The following is a 24,688-nucleotide window of genomic DNA, read 5'->3' on the forward strand; positions in this document are numbered from 1 at the left end:
TGACTGACAGTTACACCGCTGCACTCAGAAAAACGAGCACCACAAGTGAAAGAAAACGAGAGAAATCCCTGGAATAAGTGAAGAAATCAGAGATTTTCTGAGCTAAAAAGGGCCAAAAACCATTAAAAGGCAAACTCTCAGAACGCAAGCACATAAAACTGAGTTGTCTACATAGAAGTGGACATAAGAAAAACAGGACTGTTAACACCCAAAATACAAACACAGACAACACCCCTGTGTCCAGATTGGGACATATGTGCTAATATATTTACACAGACTGGTTGGTGTCGCCCGATGAGCAGAGGGCAGCTCAAACACAGGCAGCAGATACTCTGCAGCTCTGGATAGCAACCGGCTGAGGACAGCAGGAGCTGCTAAATAATTAACGTCCAAACCTAGATGGATCTCTTACCTACCCTACAGAGACTGTTTACAAAGGATGGACGTCTGCAGGTGAAGCCAATGATTAAGCATCTTTAAGCTGCATTGCTCTGAGCAGCACACAGCTCCGACTCACTTAAGGTGAAACTTGTGCTCAGCTGATCTCGGAGCTCAGCAAACACTTTGTGGTCGCGTTGAATCAAACATGAAGTTCATTTTATAAATGATGGTCCCACCAGAGTGACCGTGGCTCTGTGTCCACCACGAGAGTTTGTGTTTTTAGGACGGAGCGAGAACGACTGACTGAACACGAGACAAGCTGAGAGCGTTCAGTGGAAACACTCATCATTATCTTCCTCTCGTAACTGTAGGAAGCCAAGATCATAATGAAATTAAAATCGGATTGATTAGCCGGCTCCACACAGGCCTCCATCTTTAACTCAATGTCTTCATTAGCCAACAAAGAAATGATTCATAAAGAGATTAAAATGAAAGTTTTCATTCAGATTTTTGTAAAATTCGATTATTAAAAGACAGAAGTCTGAACTGTGTACAGGCTGGAATGACGTTGCTCTTCATCAGTGAAGTTTCATGAAGGTCCAGAAACCATCTTTATCTCTAACGACCTCTGAGCTCAAGGCCAAAAACAAAAACACCGACAGGAAACTTTCGTCATTTTGTGATTATTACAGATGAAAATCAAGAATCAGGACTCGGTGAATAATCTGATTAAATCATAAGCTGATTATCAGATTTATTAATGAATTGATTTTGATTACAAAGCTCCGTTTTATTTGTTACCTCTGCTGTCGAGGTTTGCCTTCCAGCGATGGAGAAGACCTGCGATGGAACCGAACAGGACATTTAACATGAAGTCACAGTCGACTAAATCTGAACTCTAACCTGTGGATTTTAATGGGAAGGTAACAAAGCACAAGATGGAGTTACGTTAGGTTTCGATGGCTCTCAGCAGACTCAGCTGACGCTCCTCCACTGCTCACATTAGAGATATGTCTACTTATCTCTGCATTTACACATTTTACATCCACCTAACAGCTCCGAAGCCCTAAAGTATAACAGCGACATTAATAATCACGCAGGTGTGAGCATTACCAATCATAACCAGCAGCAGCGACGCCTCGGCCTGCTGCAGGAATCGAACCTTTAACCCCGACACTTTACGACTGAGGAAGGTGCTCCAAGCGTCTCTCCTCGCAGCTCGACACAGACGAACGACTCGCCGCTCGAGCTAAACACAAAACTCCGCCTTCTTAAACGTGCGCTTGTCCAACCGCAGCGGCGCGTTTAAAGAGGAGGAAACCCCGAGACACCACTGCAGTCCGTCCACACACTGAACCCACACAACCTCTGTGACACAAACCAGGACCTGTGTGGACTCATGTGACACTGCTATGTTTAATCTGACCCAGTCCCCAGAGACGGGGCTCAGGCTGAGAGGGAAACTGGCCTCCAGCTAAACCAGATCAAACCCGCCCGTAACGCCCGCTGACCTTCCTCTGAGCCCCGGCGTCTGCCTGGCTGGGACGTCTAAGGCCAAATAAACCCAAATTTAAACAGGATTGATGGAAGCGTGCAGATTTTCATGGATCTGTTCTTCCACTTCCTCGATTCACTCGCCGTCATCCATCTGACATCAGAGTTAGAAACCAGTCCAGATTAAGTCTCGTCTAATGGACCAGGTTAGATATTCTGCATTCTACCACTCAACTCTTCTTCAGCAGTTTTGTCTCTGAAACGTGGGCTTCTTATTTCAGATTTATTTTCCACCCGTCTTGCAACTTCCTGTCACAAAGAGAGAGTTAGCCAGGTTAGCCAAGAATTCTAACTAGCACTTCTGGTACCTGCTGGGAAAGGAAAAAGGTCAGATTTATTCTTTTTCCAGAATGAAGATGATCCCCTTCCAAACAGTTGGAAGTCTTTTCTACAAAGTCCACACGTTTCCCAACCTGCTGCTACCACTGCTGAAGTCAGCCACTGTCAGAAGACTGTGTGTGCACGGCAAAGAGACATTTCAGAGGCACGGACAAAAGAAATGATTCATTCATTATCTCAGAATACTGCATTATTCTGACATGTGCTCTGTTAGACGTCTGCCTATGACAGCGCTCCATCTCTGATGTGAGAGGTCTGCAGTCCAGCCAACTTTAAAACACTTTTGCGTCTGCAGCAGCCGAACACGTGAAAGCTGAAGTCCGGATCAGAGCTTCTTTAGCCTGAAAACAAACAGATGACAGTTTTCTGCCTCGTCTGATGAATCCGTTCATCACGGGCAGGTATCACCTTTCACCGCACAGCTCTACAAGCTCTGAGCTTATCGCAGCGATAAGAGGCGGGATTAAATCAGATTAACACGAGCTCGTCGCCACGAGAACTCAGAGCTGCTGTGCCGGGTGGAGTCGCACTTAACCACACGTATGCGTCACCATCACTCTGACCACACCAGCAGCTCCTCACAAACAGACACTGACGGATGTAGGTGACCCCAAAAAAATGAGATGTAGGCCGACGGCGAGCCCCAAACGATTACACGGCCTGTCCGTCACCGCGCCACAGAAGGACGAAAACTCGCCGCAAACACCTTTTTCAAGGTGACGACCTGAATCTGTGCGAGAGCGAGGAGGAGGGAGGCAGCAGCACTTTCATCTCTTCCAACAAACAACATGACAAACATCGAGCTCCAACATTTCTGCCCCTGTTTTTATCTCAAAGCAAAAACAAACATATTTTTAAAAAGGTAACTCGTCATGACGCATGCTCCCGTGGTCAGCTCCCGTGGTCAGCTCGCGCTGCACGTACATCTCTACATGTGATCAGAATGTGCTGTTTTAAAAGCTCTAGCAGCAGAACGTTGGTATTGTAGAAAATAAAGGATCGTTTGTTGGCTCTGAGGTACAAAAACACTAAAAATGAGCCGACTCGCCTCATCGACGCAGACAGGCAGCAAACATCAGAAGGAAGCAGCTGAACTTCCCAAAGAGACGGCGTGTTTTCTTCACTACATGAAAACACACCTTGCTTCTGTCCTCAGACATTTAAACTATGACCTGACTGCTGCACGGCCTTTAGTCCCTCCTTTCTTAGTTTGGGCGTTTCTTTTCTTTTTTTTAAAGTTTGTTATTTACCGAATATTCTCAGATAAGTTGGAAGAGCAGAGTTTAGGCGAGCGGCTCGGGCAGGAAGAGCGACACTGTTGTATTTGACCAATTAGATTTGGACCCCTGGGTCTTTGTCCAGAGCACTGATTGGATCGGGCCCAGCTCTAAAGAGGTGACGACCACCTGAGGGATACAAGGGAGGCGGGACGGGACTGTTCCACTCCTGCACACTGTCCTGTGTGGCAGATCTGTTAGAAACCCTCAAGTTCCTTAAAATCTGCTTTGAAGAAGCACTTCAGCTAATTCTGATCTCACTGGATCTAAAGAGGGATTTTATCCAGCTGCCTTTTGTGTGTGTGTTCAGTAATAAACACACAGAAACCTCCAACAAAGGTGGATTATTCCAGCACGCGCTGAAGTCATAATACATCTGCCAGAATAAAGTGGAGGCAGCTTCCTGTGATCAGACACAATTGTTTTTACTGAAGAGTTTCAAATATTAAAAAGTGGTTTTTAAAACAGTCGTGGCTGCTGGAGGCAGAGAAATCTGGAGGCCTTCATGGGCACATTAATAACACCTCATCATGTAATGCCTGCTCTGAGCACAGTAATTAAAAGAGGCGAGGCTGTTCATTACTTTATAATCGTGCAATAAACACAGGAGCATCAAACAAGCGGGCACTGTGGACCAGAAACAAAGAGAAAGGCAAGAACAGGCTAAAATGCAACAAAGGACACATTTAAAAGCTTAATTTAATCTCAAATTGCCCAAAATTAAAGAAGAATTCACATTTCCTCTCCCTCCTACTCTCAGGTCACCTTCTGAGCGTGGCCTGGTTTCTGTGTGCCGAGGAAATCATGTTTAACGGTGACATATTTTCGCCTCAGGTCTCTCGGGAGGTTAATGTGTGTGTGATGGACCTGGCAGTGATGGAATCGATTCAGACATGGATGAATTTCTTTCTCGCTCCGTCTCTTTTGTTCTGACTGCTGGCTGCTTGCTGTAACAGGCGGTTTTTCCACCTCCGTCTGTGGCCTCGCCAAGCAGCCCCACCCTGCCTGCTGCTGCTCCAGCTCAGGCCTGTTTACCTGCTGAAAGCCACATTTACTCCACCAGATAAACAAAAACAACAGCGGCAGCAGCTGAAATGGAGCACTTCCTGAAAGTCTACGCAGTTCAGACATGACACAAAACGCCACGGGAGCAGGACCGAGCCCCAGCAGCCAGCGGCAGAGCCGATCTGGAGGCCTCTGGAGCTGATTCTTTTTTTACTGGGATCTGGGGTGTTGGTTTTTGGGTGGAGATTGTGGGGGTGGGTGAGGGTGTGGGTGATCAAAGCCGGGGTAGGAAAATAAATCATGAAAGGCTGATTGGGGTTATTCTGGTAGCGGTGTGGAAGCCGACAGGGAGTGGACGCACAGCGGATTCCTTTGTTGTGACTAATCTCCCTGCTAACCGCGCATGCTTCCATTATCGGACGCGACCATGTCTGTCCTGCCGCCGCTTTAATCAGAGCAAACAGATCCAAAGAACCAATCTCATACGGGTTCGTATTAGCTGAGATTCTGACTCCGATATTACAGGTTTATAAAATAAAGCATTACAATGGGAGAGCGCTGGAGTCCACCTCACGCAACACAATAGAAAAAACACAATTTAATTTGTCTGCCTCATTTTCTTAACTCGTGTCTGAAGGAAAATTCATGTCAAACATATCTGACAGCATTTCTTTGACGCTTCAGCTTTAATTTGTTTGGGGGGGGGGGGGGACAAGGAATAAAGGGTGCGTCCGATAATGGAACCAGGATGCAACTACCGTTAGCATGCGCGGACACGCAGCGAGCGGAGAGCAGATGCCCGGTTTAACAACAATAACGGCTCCGATAACGGTGGAACAAACCGCGTTTATTCCGGGAAATGTTTCCAAAAACACCCCAGTGCCGTTAGTTACAGGAAGCAGGCTGCCTCTGGTGGATAACTGGAGGATAAATGGTGCAATCCTGCCACCTCATCGGCTCACAGCCTGCTTCCTGCCGCTTATTTGTCCGAACAGGTGGGCCGCATCACCACAACACAGCAAAAAAAAAACGGGCTAGCCTGCTAGCATAAAAAAACGCAAGTGTGCGCAAAAAACACCGCAACTGTCTCGTTTTCAAAAGAAAACACGCTCCGTGACTCCAGGAGTCTACCTCCCATCCATTTAGAGCAAACAGCAGCCAGGCTCAGTGATGAAGCACCTTTCGCTCCCCTCTGGGGTAGCATCGCTAGGCGGCTAAGAGGCTAAGCACTTAGCGAACAACACCCCGGAGAAATCCACACAAATTTAGCACAATTTAGCACAACATAACTGAGACCAGGCGTTAAACGTGTCCAAGGGAGAAAAGGCAGCACTCTACCCCGCCTATTTTTATCTGCAGGTCGTTTTCGGGATGCGATGCTAACCCCATTCAGGTGCACAGAAAACCGGTAAAAATGAAAAAAAAAATATTCAGGTGCATTTCACCGAGTTTTAGGTAAAAGGCTTTAAAAATAGACCTTAAAGGTGTCCCTCCACTCTCGAATAACCCTGTCCTGCCGTTTATCCATCAGTGATACTCACACGACGCGGGAGCCGCTGGTTGCGCTGTCACCGCAGATCGCTCTGCTGCCTCTGCGGGGGATGGCGCTGCTTCTCGGGGTTCGGCCACTGGGAGGGCGTCGCTCTCGGGGGCAGGTTCTGGCTCCGGTGCGATCTTTGTACTCGCCGGCTCGGCTTTGGGAACGGCCACTTCAGGCTCCTCGTGGGCAGAAGCTGGGCTGGTGGAGTCTGGGACTGCCGGTTTGAGGGCTGGCTCCGGTAACGTTACCGTCTCCGTCTCCTTTAGATCAGGGAGGGAAGTTTGCGTGAAGTCGTCAGGAACACTATCTTCAGCTCGGTGCCGCTCCAAAGCGTCCTTAGCCCCGCCAACGAGGTCCACAATGTCGTCATCCACGAAGTAGTGGTCCGACCTGGACTCGTGGTCCGGTTCGGCCTGGTAATGGTGCACCTCGTCGTTGAACATAGGAGTGGTGGAAGAAACTTGATGCTCCTCGCTGTCTGCCATTTTTCTTGATTTCCCCTCCTCCAAACGGTCTCCTGAGGTTGGAAAAAAGTTTCAGCTCCGGTAAATGTCCGCTCAGTCAGTCACCTCCTGTTGCACACGTCCACAGGAAGAGCCGTGAAACCGCACCGTGAAGTCCCCGCCTGTATTCTGCCTCTGACCCCGGACAAAGTTGGAGCAGCTCACCGCAGGACAGTCACCACAGAGTCGGACCCGAGTCCCCAGATGGCCGCTGAGAGGGGGAGAAGGGGAAACACCAACGACCAATTACCTACGGCTTAACCCCAGAGTGACACAAGCTGTGACCAATCAGAGAGCACCGAAGGTGGGCGGGGCGTGATGGGACGCCGCCACAAAAGTGCTAAAAAGCAGAAAGTTGATTGCTCCTGTCCTGACATGACTTTCACATGTTTATAACTATGATGGTGTGAACTCTGAGGGCGAGGAGCTCAAACTAGTCGCCTTACTGAACTATTCAAGTCACGTGATCCTGTTTGAAATCACTGATCCTGTAGAGCATAGGTGTCAAACTCTGGCCCCCGGGCCACATTTGGCCCGCAGTGTCATTACATTTGGCCCGCGAAGCCATACCAAATTACTATTACAGCTGGCCTACTGGTATTATACAGCTAATATCTATCTATATATATCGTTTAGTATTAAGCCTTGCTTGTTCCATATTCAGTTTTTCAGAAAATTGAGTCAATAAGAAAAGATTGATTCTTATATCTGGAGGAAGATTTTTTTTCAATAAATATTAATGTTAGCCCGCAACATTGTTCCAGTTTTGAATTTTGGCCCACTGTGTATTTGAGTTTGACACCCCTGCTGTAGAGGCTGACCACCGGATAAACACTGGCCTCCTAAATGGAGGTTAGGTTTGGAAATCATATCTAAAGTGGTCTTATTTCCAGCTCCATTTCTCTACTAGAGTAGCTTTGCATGATTTACAGATCAAAATCATCCTTTATCTGATACTGTGCCCCCAGTTCATCCTCTGTCTGAAACAGCAGATTTAGCCCCTCCCATTTTAAGAAAGCTTTTTTCTAATTGGGTGCCCACAATGACACATCCAGATTCAAGAGTAGAAAAAAGTGTGATAAACTGAGTGTCCAGAGCAGTCTGCAACCTCAGCGTTTGACTCACAGACATTACTGTGCATAAAGTGACCTCATGATTACAAACGTTGGTCTAATAATGCCTGTGCTCATAGACCAACCTACTAAAATACAGCATAAACAAGAGAAATCACTTAAATGCTACATTAGTGACCATAGTGATAAGTACAAGTTAAGGATAATGCATAATGCTTGACGACTCAGATCATAAATCATATGATTTTGAAGTAGGTATTGACCCAGAAAGGAATGTGCTTAATACAATTAATGTCACATGTGATTATTTTACAGAGGAGCAATTTAGGGATAAGGTTGATATAGCCAACACATTTTCATTAATTCATATTAATTGCAGAAGTCTTTATAGAAGTTTTGCTTCGATTGAAGATTTTCTGTATAGTTTGAGAGGCAGGTTTCAAATAATTGCTCTGTCTGAAACATGGTTAGATGAGAATAGGGGTTGTCATTTCTGTATTGAAGGGTACGATTTATACTTTGTAAACAGAACTAAGAAGAAGGCAGGAGGGGTGGCACTTTTTGTTAATTGTGATTTGAAATGTAAAAAAGTTGAATGTATGTCTGTGGCTATAGACGATTTAATGGAGTCTGTGACAGTGGAATTGGATATAGAAAGAAGAAGTAATATAATTGTAACGTGCATATATAGGAAACCGGGGTCACAGATTGAGCTATTTACAGAAGCAGTAGAAGACTTATTGAGTAAGGCTAAGGGAAATAAGACTGTATGTTTGTGTGGTGATTACAATATTGATCTTTGTAAAGAGGCAAATGATAAGGCTTCGTCAGATTTTTTTGAATTATTATTTGGTAAAGGATTTTACCCTTTAATTATAAAGCCGAGTAGAATAACGGATAAATCAGAAACACTAATTGATCATATTTTTATTAATAGTTTGGAGAGTAATATTATGAGTGGCCTCATCATAAATGATATAAGCGATCATCTACCAGTCTTTTTTACTTTTGATTTAAATATGAAAAGAAAGGAAGAAGTTGGTTTCGTGAGTCATAGAAGGTTAAGAAATAACGAGGCAATTAACAAGTTTAGACAAGATCTCATGGAAGTGGACTGGAAGGAGGTTTATGTTAATGAGGTCAACGTTGCATACGGAGCATTTTTAAATACATATTTGGCCTTGTATGATAAACATTGTCCATTGGTATCATTTAAGTATAAGAAAAAGAATAAGAATATGAAACCTTGGATAACTAAGGGTCTTGCAAATGCGTGTAAAAAGAAAAATAATTTATAAAGGGATTATATAACACAGAGAACTAAGAATGCGGAAATGAAATATAAAGTTTATAAAAATAAGTTGGTATTAATATTGAGGAAAGCCAAGAAAGACTACTATAATAAACTTTTTCAGGAAAACAAGAATAATATTAAGGGCATTTGGAATATTTTTAAGGAGGTATTGGGTAACAAGAACACACCCTTAGATCGGCCTAATTATTTTATTAAGAATAATCAAGTTGTCGAAGACAAGACTGAAGTAGTAAACGAATTCAATTTCTTTTTTGTAAATGTTGGACCTACTTTAGCAAATTTAATTAGGAAAAATGACGATCCAGAATATGAGGAAGCCTGGAAAGGAGATAATAGAATGGTTAATTCCATATTCTTGGCCGATATTACCATAAAAGAAATAGTAGCAATTGTAGAAAATTTTAAAAATAAAAAATCTACTGACTGTGATGGTATAGACATGGTTATAATTAAAAAGACTTTAGATTGTATAAGTATTCCTCTTTGCTATATTTTTAATCTTTCGCTACAATCAGGAGTATTTCCTGATCGAATGAAAGTGGCAAAAGTGATACCCTTATGTAAATCAGGAGATAAGCATAGTTTTAACAATTATAGGCCAGTGTCTCTTTTGTCACAGTTTTCAAAAGTGCTTGAAAAACTCTTTGCGCAAAGACTTGATAGTTTTATTGAAAAATATCAACTAATAAATGAAAATCAATTTGGATTTCGTAAAAATAGATCAACGGCATTAGCATTGTTGACTTTCATTGACGATATTTCATCTGCAACCCATAATAATAAATATACAGTGGGGGTATTTGTTGATTTAAAAAAGCTTTTGATACGTTACAACATTCTCTTTTGATTTCTAAATTATATAACTATGGTGTGAGAGGAGTGGCATTGAATTGGTTAAGGAGTTATTTAGAAAATAGGTTGCAATATGTACATTATCTCGGTAACACCTCTGAAAGATTGAAGATTGTATGTGGCGTTCCTCAAGGTTCTATTTTGGGACCTAAACTTTTTAATTTATATATTAATGATATCTGTGATGTATCAAAAAGGTTAAATTCTATTTTATTTGCAGATGACACAAATTTTTATTGCTCTGGAGAGAATTTGAAAGATTTGGTTGAAATTATGACTTCTGAGATGTTAAGATTAAAAAAATGCTTTGATGTAAATAAATTATCTTTGAATCTGACAAAAACGAAATTCATGATATTTGGCAATCGTCTAAAGGAGGATGAAGTCATTATGTCCATTGATGGAGAATTGATTGAAAGAGTTACTGAATTTCGTTTTTTGGGTGTAATAGTAGATGAAAATTTGACGTGGAAATCTCATATTGAGTATATTAGAAAGAAGATGGTTAAAAGCATTTATATTTTGGGAAATGTAAGAGATTTATTAGATTACAAAACAATGCGCATTTTATATTTTTCATTGTTTTTCTCATATTTTAGTTACTGTGTTGAAGTTTGGGGGAATACATATGAGAATACTATAAAACCTCTAAACTTATTACAGAAGAAAGTGATACGAATGATTCATAATGTTAAATATAGAGAACATACAAATAAATTATTTATAAAATCAAAATTATTAAAATTAGGAGATTTAGTGAAATTACGGACACTATTAATTATGTTTAAGGCTAAAAATAATATTTTGCCCTTTAAGTTACAAAGAGTATTTTTAATGTGTTCAGGGGGAGAAGATAGCAGAAGGAAATTTTATTTTAAGCATCAGTTAGCTAGGACCACACAAAGATTAATGAGTCCAACGGTTAGGGGTATACGACTGTGGAACTCTCTTCATTATAATTTAAAGAATTGTATAAGTTTACATTGTTTTAAAAAGTGTTACATGCTTAAAACTATAACTCAATATGAAGAATGCGAATGAAATTGGAGTTCATTGAAAAAGGATCCATTATAATTTTTTGTTTTATTTATTTTAAATTTATTTTTCTCCTTGTTACTATGTGGAGTGGTATATTCTGATTGTAAATTTGTTGTTTGGTTTGGGTTAGGACCGGAGAGAAATGTTAATATTAGTTTGTTTCCTGATTTTTGGTGCCCACTTGTAATATAAGTTGGATTGTAGATAGGGGGCAGGGTTTAATAAGAATATTTTCTTCTTCCTGCTCCTTTTCACACATGGTTGTAGTGCTTTATTGATAGAAAGTGTGGTTGGTTTGTTTGATCTGTTGTACCAAGTGTGAAATAAATAAATAAATGAGAAATGAGAAATGAGGATAGAGGAATAACGAAGCTTCTATAGCCGCTGTAGCTAAATATGCCAAAATCATAGTATTTTGGGCCATGGCTGATCCTCAGTGGATGAGAGAGTGGAGTGGTAAGCTATCAGCTAACTAATCTTAGGTCGTTTACATTAACAGCCCATTCACTTTTACAGCTTAACTTTTAAGTGCACTAAAAGTAAACATTATATAATATAAAGTTAAGAAAAGATATTTAAAGTCTGATCATGCTGATGTATGTTAATGTACAACTGTGCACCAGGTTTTATATGCTTTTATGGTAAATGATATTGTGGGTTTTATTATATATTGGAAAGTGGTGAGATGACATAGCAATGATGCAAACTAGACTGAGGGTGCTAAAAATACTAGCATGCAAAGTACAGAGTGAATAAATGTCTTACAGAGTGTAAAACAGTGTTTCCTTCTGAAATCCAGCAAAGCAGAAGTATAGAGTCAAATAAAGAGGAAATGCGTTGGTAAATTTCCAGTGCAGCACAGAGCACATGGTGCCTTATTTAAAATGGAGGCTACATATCAGAGATGACTAATCAGAGGATTTCACAATCCTGTCAGAGGCAAAAATGCTGCTTTCAGGTCAGCCAGGAAATGTCATTCAGATATCCACGTGTTTCTAACTGCAGATGACAGTTAAAGTGGACCTGTAGTGTTTTTTTATACTTATTTCCAGTCATATAGATCTCTTATAATAACTGTGGATATTCGTAAAAAGCAAAGCAAGGCAACTGGAAATTCCTTCAGTCTGCTCTAAACACTCGTTTTACAGTTTTTTCTGCTCTTGGATCTTTAAGATTTTAATCTGGACTGAAATCTGAACCCAGAGCTGATGTGTCTTAAATCTGACCAGCAGGGGGCGACTCCTCTGCTATAAAAACATGTCTGATTGTCTATGAGAGTCTATGAGAAAATGGACCTCCGGGTCACCTGATCTCTGATCTCAATAAACACTCTGGAGTATTTTTGGACCATTTTGCACCCACGAGTACACGCCCCCGACAAAAATTAATTAAATTAACCGCTGGAATTAACAAAGAGCAACACTTCAAAACTTCCCCGGACATCTGACCAAGATGTCAGTTTCCTTCCATCTCTTCCTGCACTGAAAAAAATGCAATAGGGTGGTTGTTGAATTTGCATAGAATTACTTCATATATCCAGCATGACTAATTTAAATTTCACATCTAAACATGTTTTTGTCTTTTAATTTTCACATATTCTTTAAGAATATTCATTCTTTTAGAACAAATCATGTTGAAAAGAAACAAGTTAGTCGTGTTTTATCCTCAAGCTCCGCCCCCTGGAAAGGAAAAATCGGCTGCACTGTCCGCCATTTTTGTTTCTCGCTTTGGAAAATCTACTACCATCTGGAGTTTTACACTTGAAGGTAAATAAGATTTTAAAGCTAACACACCAGTGAGAAAGAGTGTAGACCCTTTATATATGTGGACTTTTGCTGGGGTGTTGTTATTTTACAGGTATGTGGGCTGTTTATCGAAAACCATGAAAGGCTAATGTTAGGCTCCAGTTAGCTAATGGTAACCGAAATTATGCGATAAGCAAATTAGTAATTAACATATATAATGTGAGTTAATATTGTTTGTATATTCTTTCAGTCTAAATTAACAGACTATTACAAACTTGCATCGGTGTCTGTTGTAAGTGGTGGTACCTGCAGTGTCTTAACCATTAAACAAGCTAATGTAGGGCCGGGATATGACTAGTTTGTTGAAACATGTCTGCTGCCAATGTGACTGCTCACACACGGTAACATTACCAGCACATAGCCACAGCCGCTATAAACATGCTGAAAGGTCAATCTAGCTTCTGTAGTCAGCAGCTGGAAGACTCAACACAGACCCAAGATTCAGTGTAACGGTTATCTAAATGTTGTGTGTCCTGTTTGTAAGCCCAGAAAAAGAAATTAAATAAAATGACGACCTTGAGCTTCAAGCTAATGTAAGCTTAATGCTATAGCATAAAGCGACTAATGCAATGATGAGGTTGTTAAATTAGTAAAAATACAGTAAATATATCCAACATGAATCATTCATATTTTTGGTCTAAACATAATTAAGTCTCACGCCTTTCACTTGTTTTAGAAGGATGTTCAGTCTTTTAAAACCAGTCATATCAAAATAACAGAAAATAGTTATGTTTTCTGTTGAAACTCCACCCCCCCAGGGTGTGTTCTGCGAGGGAAAATTCACTGTGGCGGTCCGCCATTTTTTGTCTTTGCTTCGTTTACGTTTGGTGCTGAGCTTTACTTTGTCGAGGTAAACTGAAAACTACATGTTTGAGAGGAAACGAAGAGAACATCCATTAGATGGGGAAGTTTTTCTCATGAATTGCTGTTGAGCAACATAATGGAAAAATAAGTCATTCCTTAAGTTAACTAACGATAATGCTAGCTTAAGCTGCGGGACAATATTATGTGCATTAGCTTTTTTTCAGTGTGTGCCCAGTCACATTCGCTTGTTTTTTCCCAGTGAATACAGACTAACAAACTTGTGTCCATTTAGTTAACTGGTTGTACCTAAAATGTTTTATTTAAACAGTTAAATAAGCTAGTTTGCCATGGGGTGGGCTCTGTGTGTGTGTGTTGGGGGGGGGGGTCTTCACTAAAGTCGGTTTATTTAGGGAATGACACCTATGCAGTACTCATTAGGAGAGGAAGTGCATGACGTGGGGCTTTATTTCATGTTCTGGGGCAGTGAATGTAATGTACTGATAACATGTTAAAGACACACAAAAACCCAACAAATTATTTTAACTGATTTATAGAGAGACTGGGAGGAGGGCTTAAAGAGATAAAAATAATGACGATAGAAATATGTTAAATTTATTTTTTCTGTATCGATATATGGTGCTTATCCCTGCTGAAGGGCAGATTGGTGTTGCTTCAGAACAATTCTCTAGCGCTGTTACGTAGAGGTGTTACAGTTAAGGTTTTAATAACATTATTTTATTTACTAGTGAAGATTTGCATATGTTATCTCACATTCTGTAAGGTAAATTTTCTGGAAAGGTCAAATTAACTAATTTAACTAAGTATTAATGAAAGACCTTGATGTGTATATGACAATAATAGATGTAGTTTCTGGGTCATTTGGCAGAACTGCAAAATGGCCAGAAGGAGGCAACTGCTGTGGTTGCAAACAGGCTTTGGGTGGTATGGAAGTAAGGGCAACTATGGAACTGCTCAGCAGCATGGGACCCATAGCTAATAAATAGTAATATGACAAAAAATAACAACTTTGTGTGGATGTAACCTTGTGAGATTTGAGATTTTGACAGCATTTTTATGTGACAACTTCTCTTTTTAGATAAATGCAGAGTTTAAGCGCATTACCACCATGCCACTGCAGTCCAGATTACTCTCGCAGATAGATGTGCTATCTGACAAACTAATAAAGGTCTTCAAAAGGCGAGGAGGACAAATAGGAAGAAGACTTCAGAACATTCTGGAGCCCACGGCCCAGGTAAGAAAAAAATTAATTTGTGTATACACTTTAGGGAAAATAATAATTTTAACAAAATGCTGCTTGTCACTCTATGCCAGGAGTATGTTGAAAATCACCTGGGATTTTCACAATTTACCATGGGTGCGTTTTTTTTTCTTCTTTTACCTGCATTAGAACTATGTGTGGAGTTCATAGTTGAACACCTCTCTATGCTCTGACAGTATTCTGCTTCTTTGCATGGAGATTTCACTTCATGCATTACCTTTTTAAGCATTCTGAGGACTCAAATCACATGCTGTAATGAATCCATTTTTGTTCACCTAATGTGTTAATGTTAACATTTTTTGGAATAGTGACACAGATTAAAATAAGATTTGGTATAATGTTCTTTGACCAGTGTTCTGTTTAATTAAATTTTGGAATTCTGCATTTTCTAGGCCACAGATGAAGCCATTATCCAACGATCTAATAAGGAAACAACCATGGGAATTTACATCATAAAGTCAAGAGATGCCAATGGCAGCCCTGAGGACATCAGGATAGTCCTTGAAGGCCAGAGAGTCTGGCAGGATTTGGATAACTATACCCTAGCAGCTGCAGTGCTGTTTGGACTAATGTACACTTTGAACCTCACCTACCCACTGGAAAAGTATACCTTCGAGGTATTATAGAAACTGGTTATGGAGCTCAAAAGGAACAGCCTTTCAAAGAAGGCCCAGGTTTTCAGGACCAGACTGTACGATTGAACAGTTTTCCAGTTATGATGTGGGAACAACATGTTTACCTCTTCGAATATGTACCATCCTTTCTTTTAAGCCAGCACTGGTAAAGTTGCAGTACATAGTGAAACTTATTTTTCTGGCACTTTTCAACTTGGGGCCTTTATTACTGCAGTTTTCACTTTTCAAGCCATGGCTCTTTTAAAAAAAAATTCAAACTTTGAATGTCCATTTTTCTCAATGGAAATGGTGCCTTGCACCAATTTCACCAGTTTGCAATTTTTTTCCCAAGGTGCACCACTACAAACAGATTGCATCGTCTAGTATTAGTGATTGTGATGTTTAGTGATAGAAGCAAGCCAATACTAATCAGTTTAGGTCTCTTGGTTTTCTGTCTGTGGGTTATAATGTTATTTTAAGTCTCTTCTTTGTGTCATTTTAATAATTACACCCCTGTTGCCATATTACCTTATGGCTCTTACATTTAAAAAACTATTTTTTACATAAGCGCGATGTCATAAGGCCCCACAATGTTGAATTCAGCTTACAGAAGATAACTTTGAGGAATGTTGTGGAATGTTTTTCAAGAGATGCATTGTACAAATATGACTCATGTATATTTTGGAAGCCTGAATTGAAAGTCCATTGTTACAACTGTGTAGTATTTTCAAAAATACAGGTCATTGTTCAAAAATGTTTTGCTTATTTCTTTGATTGAAGAGAAAGTGTACAGTACATACAGTAAGATCAGCCTTAATTTAGTTTTATTTATTGAACACTCAATTATATATTAGATTATATATTATATATTAGACATTTGTTATAAAATAAAATAAGCTTACCATAAAATAATCTTGTCAATATAACACATAGTAGTCCAATACAATTAACACAAAAAGTTCATGTCTGATAAACAAGTGGTTTCTATAAATATTTGACCGGAATGAAAAACATAACAACATAAAAAAGTCATGTTCGTGTTACCAGAAAAATGTGTGCAGGTATAACATAAAAAACTAAGGTTAACCAAACATAACTTAATTTCGTGCAACCGATTACAATAATTTTTTTATGTTTATCCCACTGATTATTTTTTTCAGTGTGTCTTTATATCGAATAAAATTGACTCCTGAAGCTGAAGCCTGATTTTTACTTTCTAACTGTTGCTGATGTCAGAAAACTCTCAGGTGACATGTTTTTATGATACGATTCATTTTCAAATGAAGATCTTTTGCAGATATGCGTTTGTCCCTATTGTTATACTCCAGGATCAAGTCATGTTTCTGCACGTCTGATTATTCCAGCAACAGACCTGCTTCATATGATTTAGAGTCCAAAAACAGTCCCTATTCATGTTGTACTGACAGCCTGCAGATGTTCAGTTTATCAAAAACAAGTTTAGCTCCTGTCCCTTAAAACCCGCCTCTCTTTTACTATTCAGCCATTTTCTGGAAGCCTGCTGAGGGGCAGCACCCATTGGTTTCAAAGTTTGAAAAGGCTTCTGGTGCCTCGCTGGTTATCAAAAGCTCCAGCTGCTAACTCAGAAACAACTGTTGAAAACGACCTTAGAAGAAATGTTTATATTCATGAGCATTTTTACATTAATAGAAGAATGAACAACAGTGAGGAATTATTCATTTAACAGTATTTGTAAGAAACATTGCATATTATATTATATACGAGGGCCAATGCATTTTCATTTAAGAATCAAAGTATACATTCATTTAAGAGAAAATAAATAGCAGATTTTTGTTTTTCCTTCAAGAATGCTAAGTTTGAACATCTAAATGTCTCTGTGATGACACAGAGCGTCTGTTTGGCTTTTGTAAGTTTTTTGGATGGAGGTGATCATTTTTGCCACTAAAGTAAAATTCCATCCATCAGGCAGAGATTTCATACCTGCTGATCTCTAATGTGGAACTTGACCTGCAGTGGCAGGACTATAGCTTCACAGCATAAGTTAGCATGACGATTGTAAGAAGTAAACCACCTCTGTAGCACAGAAAACCAGGATCGACCCTGAGGTTATCGGGAGGAGTCAAAAATCCTGTTTCTTAGGCCTCTAATACTATGAAGAAAGACTTTAAGCTTGTCTAAGTAACTTCAGGGTTGACCCTGGGTTTTATTTTACAATCATTGTAATTTTGTATGTATAGAAACATTAATATTACTATATGATTCTTTAATGTCATTTCACTGTACTTGCTGTCAGGGCGCCGATGTATTTTTAAACGGACCCCAGAGCAGACACTGCAGAAGACAGAGCTGGTTAGCAAAACAAAAGTGAGCCTTTATTAGGGCTGAATGAAGACAAACAACAAGAACGATAAGCAGAAAACTGAACTGAGCACAGGCTATGAACAACTATGAACTGGGAAAACGATGATGACTGTGGTGTGGAACAACAGACGACCGAAACACACAGACTAAATACACACTAGAGGTAATCGGGGGAGTGGAAACACATGAGGAAACAGCTGACACTAACAAACCTAACGACTCTGTCAAAATAAAACAGGAAACACTGAGAAAACACAATAATCAAAGAATAAAACTAAAATACACAAAACACTGAGCGGCAGACCCGGTGCTGTGACACAGGCAGACAGGACTTTGTACCTACGCTGAGGCTACTACTGGCTAATCTTCCCTCCCTCACATAGTGACAGTTTTTCCAGCAATGACATCGTCCTCCATTTAAACGGGATCCTTTTTAGCTTTTTCACGACATCACGGTAAACTTCAAATGTCCTCGTGTAGTGTCAGTGCGCGCTGCTGTTCATTGTTGTAGGTCGTGGAGTTTCAATGGTACAGACTGCACTCGGATACTAAACAGCGTCTATTTGTCAAAGTCACCCATTCAAAAACTGATCCCAGCAAAATTGATCAATGTGACAGATCGAAGACACGTTTTATTCCTGCCATAAACTGCAAACATGTGGGACTGACTTTAAAATAAATGTTTATATTCATGAGCATTTTTATATTAATAGAACAATGAACAACAGTGAGGAATTATTCATTTAACAGTATTCATAAGAAACATTGCATATTATTACAAGGGCCAATGCATTTTCATTTAAAAATCAAAGTATATATTCATTTACAAGAAAAGGAAATATTGTTTTTCTTTAAACATCTAAATGTCTCTGTGATGACACAGAGCTTCTGTTTGGGTTTTGTTAGCTTTTTAGGATGGAGGTGATCATTTTGGGAGCTATTCTCTGTATTTCCACTGATTCCAATGCACGTTGAGCACTCTCCCAGTTGCTGCACACGTCCGTTTCAGTGTTGTTGGGTTTTTTTGGTGTGATAAGTTTTTTCACTGTGCTTTCATGTTACAGCGCTGATGTTTCAAAGGATTCAAACAAAGGCTCAGTCTAGGTACACATTTCTGTCTCCAGTGTAATTGTCATATTAAAGAATCACACAGAAATATAAATGCTTATATTTGCTCACAGAAAACTAAAATGAGTATAAAATAAAGCCAACACCCTACTGTTACCAGGGTAACCCTGCCTTCTCACTGATCTCAGAGATGTTACCAAATATCATCCAAAGTTTGGAAGTCTTGTTGTCAGTGTGGACAAAGCTGTAAGCAGATGTTCTTGACAGAATCCTCTTCTCACTGTCCACAGTTGTTTTCACAGATCATTTAAGGCAATCGGCTCCGTCGCTTCTTTAGATGTGATAATGGACCCAAACTGTTGTTTTGGACACTTGTAATGTTTTCACCATCTCTGATGGATCTCTTGTGTTTGCAGCCTGACCTGTTTCAACTGCAGTGGGATCTCATTTTGTCATTTCAGAGATATCACTTCCAAACTTCCTTATCATACTGACCATCCTCTGGCCTTTTTATCTGATCTGTGCATCTGATGAAGAAATAACCCACACAAAGAAATACAATAGCTTGTGAGCAGATGACTGTACTTTTCAGCACCTGCAATTTAAGACTTTATTCAACAAATAAAGTAAAGCGCTATACAAATACAGGCCATTTACCAAATAGTTCACTGAGCTGTTGTGGTGCGTTTTATTATTATGGTCTAGGATCATGCTGCTTTTATGTTTGGCTCCTCCCACCATGGTCTGTGGGTTTGAGCTTTTCTTTTCTCTACTCTCTCCAAGCTCTGTGTGTGTGTGTGTGTGTGTGTGTGTGTGTGTGTGTGTGTGTGTGTGTGTGTGTTTTCATGCACACATCTATCCAGTCATCCTTTGGCTTTTAAAAGAACAATAATAGTGTGAACAACAAGATCCGACCCACAGAAACAGATCACAGCAATTCAGTGCCATTGGGCATCAATTAAAATGTTGACAATTAGATTAAACAACCGGTGACAAAAGCAACGACAGGTTGTAAAGTCATCCAGTCAGCTGCTCACGCCCATCCCTACTTCCTAGCCTCACCTACTCACAACAACCCAGCTACAACTTTCTTAAGCAGTAAATGGCATCATTTCAGTTCTGCTGTTTTGGCTCATGATTGATTTTAAATAATTGTTCTTTCACACACAAATTATAGTGACTGCATCAACAGCTTAACAGCAAAGTAACCTCAAGAGCTTGAGTACTGACCCACATCTATAAGACTGCAGGCACAACGTGACCTCTTTATACGCTCGAAAACAACACTGAAGATGACGTTTAATGAATTTCATTCTTTAGCCGGGATATTTCCACCACTGTAGCAGAGCAAAGATGTAGGCTGGTGCCAGTCCGTGCACAGCTCTGTAGGTCAAGACCAGGATCTTAAAATCAACTCTAAATTTAACAGGAAGCCAGTGTAACTGAGATAACAACGGTGTCACATGTGAGTACTTGGAGGATTTTGTCAAAAGCCTCGCTGCAGCGTTTTGCACAACCTGCAGACGATCCAGAGAACCTTTGCTTAGACACATAAACAGCGAATCACAATAATCCAAGCGTGACGAAATAAATGCATGTATAGCAATCTCCAGTTCAGAGCGAGATAAAACCGGGCTTAGCTTAGCCACATTTCTCAAATGATAAAAACAAGACCGAACCAGAGATTTCACATGCCCATCCAATGTGAGACTCGAGTCAAAGGTGACACTAAATTCCTGATAGAGGATTTAACATAGAGTGAGAGAGGACCAAGGGCTTTCACTATCTGCGATAGAAACCTATCAGGGGCGCATACGAGGACTTCGGTTTTCCCCTCGTTGAGTTGGAGGAAATTTGCAGCCATCCAACGTTTGATCGAATCTAAGCAATCATTCAGACGCTGAAGCTTAGATAAATCCTCAGGCATAAAAGAAACGTACAACTGAATGTCATCAGCATAACAGTGATAAGAAATGTCCTCAAAAGAGCCCATTATATGCTGGAGGGGGAGAAGATAAATTAAAAACAATAAAGGCCCCAAAACTGACCCTTGAGGGACACCATAAGTAAGGGAGGTAGAGGATGACCTAAAATCGGAGACTGCCACAGAAAAGGATCGGTGATGGAGATAAGAGGAGAACCACTCTAATGCAGTTCCAGATACACCAACCCATTTTTTCAGCCTTTCAATGAGGATGTGATGGTCAACTGTGTCGAAAGCTGATGTGAGGTCCAACATGAGTAGAACAGAGCATTTTCCTGCATCATTATTCATCAAGATATCACTTGAGACCCTAAGAAGAGCTGTCTCCGTGGAGTGAAATCGACGAAAACCGGACTGAAACTTATCCTAAACGCCATGTTTATCCAGAGCTGCCATAAGCTGCTTAGCCACAACCTTTTCTAGAAGCTTAGCGATTAACGGTAACTTAGAGATAGGTCTGTAGCTGCTCCAAAGAGAGGGGTCAAGCTGAGGTTGTTTTAAAAGTGGGAGAATAGCAGCGTTTTTAAAATAAACCGGAACTGTACCAGATGCCAGTGAAGAGTTGATTAAAGTGAGCACACATGGGCCAATAGACTGGAAGACATTTTTGAATAATGATGCAGGTACAATGTCAAGTGAACAGGAGGATGCTTTCACTGAATTCACTAATGTCACCAGCTCAGGTAGTGAAACCGGAGAGAAAGTATCCAAGATAATGGGCCGGGATGGGGTAGAGATCGAGATAACAGGTGCTGAGTGTGTAAAACTCATTCGCACGTTATGAATTTTTGCAAGCAGAAAAGAGAGAAAATTTTCACAGTCCTCGTTAGAAAAAATAGGGGCCGCAGGCAGAGCAGGAGTAACAATGTGACTAATGGTGTTGAATAGCACCTTAGGATTGCCTCTGCTCTTTGTAACCAAGTGTGAGAAATGGGCAGCCCTCGCATCTCTGATCGCATTATTAAAAGAAGCTAAAAGGTTTAGATGAGTTTTCCTCCACCTGCGCTCCGCTTTACGACAATCACGTTTTAGACAACGAATACTGTCATTTAGCCAAGGAGGAGATTTAGAGGCAGAAACACTCCTCGTCTTAACCGGACAGATTTAATCTAAAATAAAAAGGCAATAATTATTAAAAAGACTGGTTGAGAAATCAACACCATTTTGAGGAGATAGCTGTAAGTTAAAAGCATCCGCAAATTTCTCCGCTGTGGAGGAGTTTAAGATGCGAGAGCTAACCATCCGTCTGACGGGGGACAAAGGCTCATTAAAAGACAAGTTAAAAACAATAACATAGTGATCAGAAATAAAAATGTCCTCAGAGCAAATAAAATCAATATTTAAACCCAAAGTAAAAACAAGGTCCAGTGTGTGAGCTTTGCTGTGTGTAGGACCGGACACATGCTGAGTCAAATGAAAAGAATCCATAATGTTCATAAAGTCTCTGGTGAATGGGTCGGAGTCATCATCAACGTGAATGTTAAAGTCCCCAACTATAAGCACTCTAGACAGCCTCATAGTAGCGGATAAGAAGTCACTGAGCTCCGATAAAAATAACCTGTTATATCCAGGTGGACGATACACCACAGCACAGTAGAAAGGATCCTTGTTACCAATTTTAAGCAGCTGCAGCTCAAACGAGCGAAAAAGTCCAGTTTTCACGGAGCGGCAGGAGAAACGGTCCTGGAAAGCCACGGCAAGCCCACCACCCCGACCAGACAACCGAGGCTGGGTAATAAAAGTACAGCTATCCGGGCAGAGTTCAATAAGTGACGAGTAGTCTACATCCCGCTGCCAGGTCTCAGTCAGGAATAAAAAATTGAGTTTTTTAGATAATATAAAATCATTCAACAAGAATGATTTATTAGAGAGAGCTCGAGCGTTAAAAAGCGCCATATTCAGTGAGCTAGAAGCCTCATTATTTGCAGAGGCTCGAGTTAAGGGACGTAAATACACAGGGTTCGAGCCGTCACGCTCGTAGAATCCACTCACCGAGGGAAGAAAAAGCCAGCCCGCAGAAGAGTCTGGATAAACCCTCCTGAGGTGGCACGGTCTCAAAGAGCCGGGCCCAGCGTATCCAAACAAGGCCGTGGAAAACAAGTCGCCCTCCATGGAGCTTTTCTGGACACAGGAGACAACGCACGCTCGACGTCGCTTGCCAGCCAAACCACGCCGCCAGTACATCCTGAGCTTTACCTGAATACCTCCTCTTCTCCCTCTCCTTCTCCGTGGTCTGGAGGGACCACTGAAATCGCCCGACGAGGATCCAGCTAATGCTTGCCCAGAGAAACATTCGTACGATGCCTCCTGCTTGTCTGCACTAACCCACCTACAGAACACCAATACAGACATAAGAAGAACAGCAGAAAAACACACGAACGTGCTGCAGATGTGGGATTCAGAGCAGGATGTGGTTTGTACAGTGACGGCACACTTGGACATGTTACCCATGTCAGACATGATGGTCACAAAAAGCAGAGCTCCAAGAGTGGAAGGCCCACAGCTGGATTCCTAACCCGCTGACCTGTATTTTGACCCTGTGAGCTATCAGGGCTGTTCCATTATATGATTGCTTTGAGCATTATCTCAGTCTTTCCTGTTCATGGCTGCTCAATTCCACAATAAATAGAAATGAAAATGTGTTTTTGACATTAGTTGAGGTCACCATACTTGTGCTCCGGTCCACCAAGCTTTACTTCCACCTGCTTGTTGTTCAGATTGATCCCAGTGTGTTTAAATCCCCACCTCTGGTTGTTTTTGTGATTGTGTTGCTGAGAAGCAGCTTTGTGTCTACATCAGCATCTCTTCAGAGTGAGGATGAGTGCAGGAAGCTTTCATCCCCTTCGATGAAGCTCTGGCTCTTTAATCAGTCTTTCTCCACAGGGTCCCCGTACCTGGGATGGACCCTCCTGTCCTGTTTCTGGATCTCAGTGGGATGTTGTTGAAGCTCCCGGCTGTTTGTGTGCGCGTCCGTGTGTGTTTTCCCTCCAGATCATTAAAACTACCAGATGCAGATGGAGGGAAATCTCGAGTCATTTCCTTTGGATGTGTTCCAGGTGAAGGCCGAGGCATCCTGGGACTCAACAGTCCACGAGCGCTCCCAGCTGAGTCGTGCGGCGCCCGCTGACCAGAGCGTGTAGCTGACAGTGCGCAGGGCGGTGCAGATGGTCCTCAGGAGACGCATCTGTGTCAGTGTTACTGGAAGACAGGTGTGGCGTACAGTACAACAGGCTGAACCAGAGGGGGTCGAGCAGGCTCTGCTCCCTAACCTGAGTTTGTGATCAGGAAGGCTGACTCTGCCTGGCTACAAGCTGGGTACTGCTGAGGCTGTGGGAGGGAGGAGGTGACGGAGCAAACTGTTATCCATCAGGCATAATCCTGACCACCTTCTCTATCACCAAGGACAGATACCTTCTCTGCATCCATTATTATTATAGGATATATTGTACAATATAAAGCGCCTGGTGTTGTGATTTGGGGCTATATAAATAAAATTGAATTGATTACAGAACATCTGTCATACCACACGCAGTAACTCCTTAAACTACTCTTTAATTTCATATTTTTACTGCCATTTAAAATTCTGTGATCACTTCTAGGCTTTGTTATACATGGATGAGGAGAGGTGGTGCTCTGTCCTCCTGCACCTCTCATGTTTCATCATCAGGAACTGTGGCCACATTTAATCCGAGCATCAGACACAGAGGAAGGAGAGGACAGTGCTGTGTGTGATTATGTAGAGTCAAGCGCCGACAAAGGTCCTAAGTTGACTTTAATGAGGATGTTGTGGTTCAGGGTCAGAGCAGGCGGAAAATATTAACATGCAAATTATTTAGGAATTTAATCTCTAAAAGAATAAAGCAAAATGTAAATATTTCCTCCTGAATGCAGTGAAGCAGAAACATAAAGAGGAAATG

The 24,688-nt window shown here is 41.0% G+C and overlaps 1 protein-coding gene and 1 long non-coding RNA gene across 4 annotated transcripts in view; one reads left to right on the forward strand and one right to left on the reverse strand.

Annotated features, from left to right (window-relative positions):
- The window catches only part of LOC146375405 (uncharacterized), a 31,617-nt gene extending 24,814 nt beyond the window's left edge, over positions 1-6,803 (reverse strand). For 2 of the 3 annotated variants that reach the window (XM_084948874.1, XM_084948873.1), the window contains exon 1: positions 6,098-6,803. In XM_084948874.1, the coding sequence (XP_084805000.1) occupies positions 6,098-6,581 (484 nt within the window). In that variant the 5' untranslated portion in view covers positions 6,582-6,803. Of the gene's footprint in view, positions 1-6,033 lie in introns of all 3 variants that reach the window. The other variant, XM_084948875.1, reaches the window with a different exon arrangement.
- Positions 6,804-6,911: 108 nt separating this feature from the next.
- Positions 6,912-16,480, forward strand: LOC146375406 (uncharacterized). The gene is made up of 3 exons (XR_014801986.1): positions 6,912-12,643; positions 14,583-14,738; positions 15,158-16,480. It is a non-coding gene; the product is annotated as an uncharacterized LOC146375406 (long non-coding RNA).
- The last annotated feature ends 8,208 nt before the right edge of the window (positions 16,481-24,688 follow it).

Source organism: Perissodus microlepis, chromosome 13 (genome assembly GCF_051167445.1).
Source record: "Perissodus microlepis isolate ML-2025 ecotype Zambia chromosome 13, ASM5116744v1, whole genome shotgun sequence".
In the NCBI taxonomy this organism is placed as follows: domain Eukaryota; kingdom Metazoa; phylum Chordata; class Actinopteri; order Cichliformes; family Cichlidae; genus Perissodus; species Perissodus microlepis.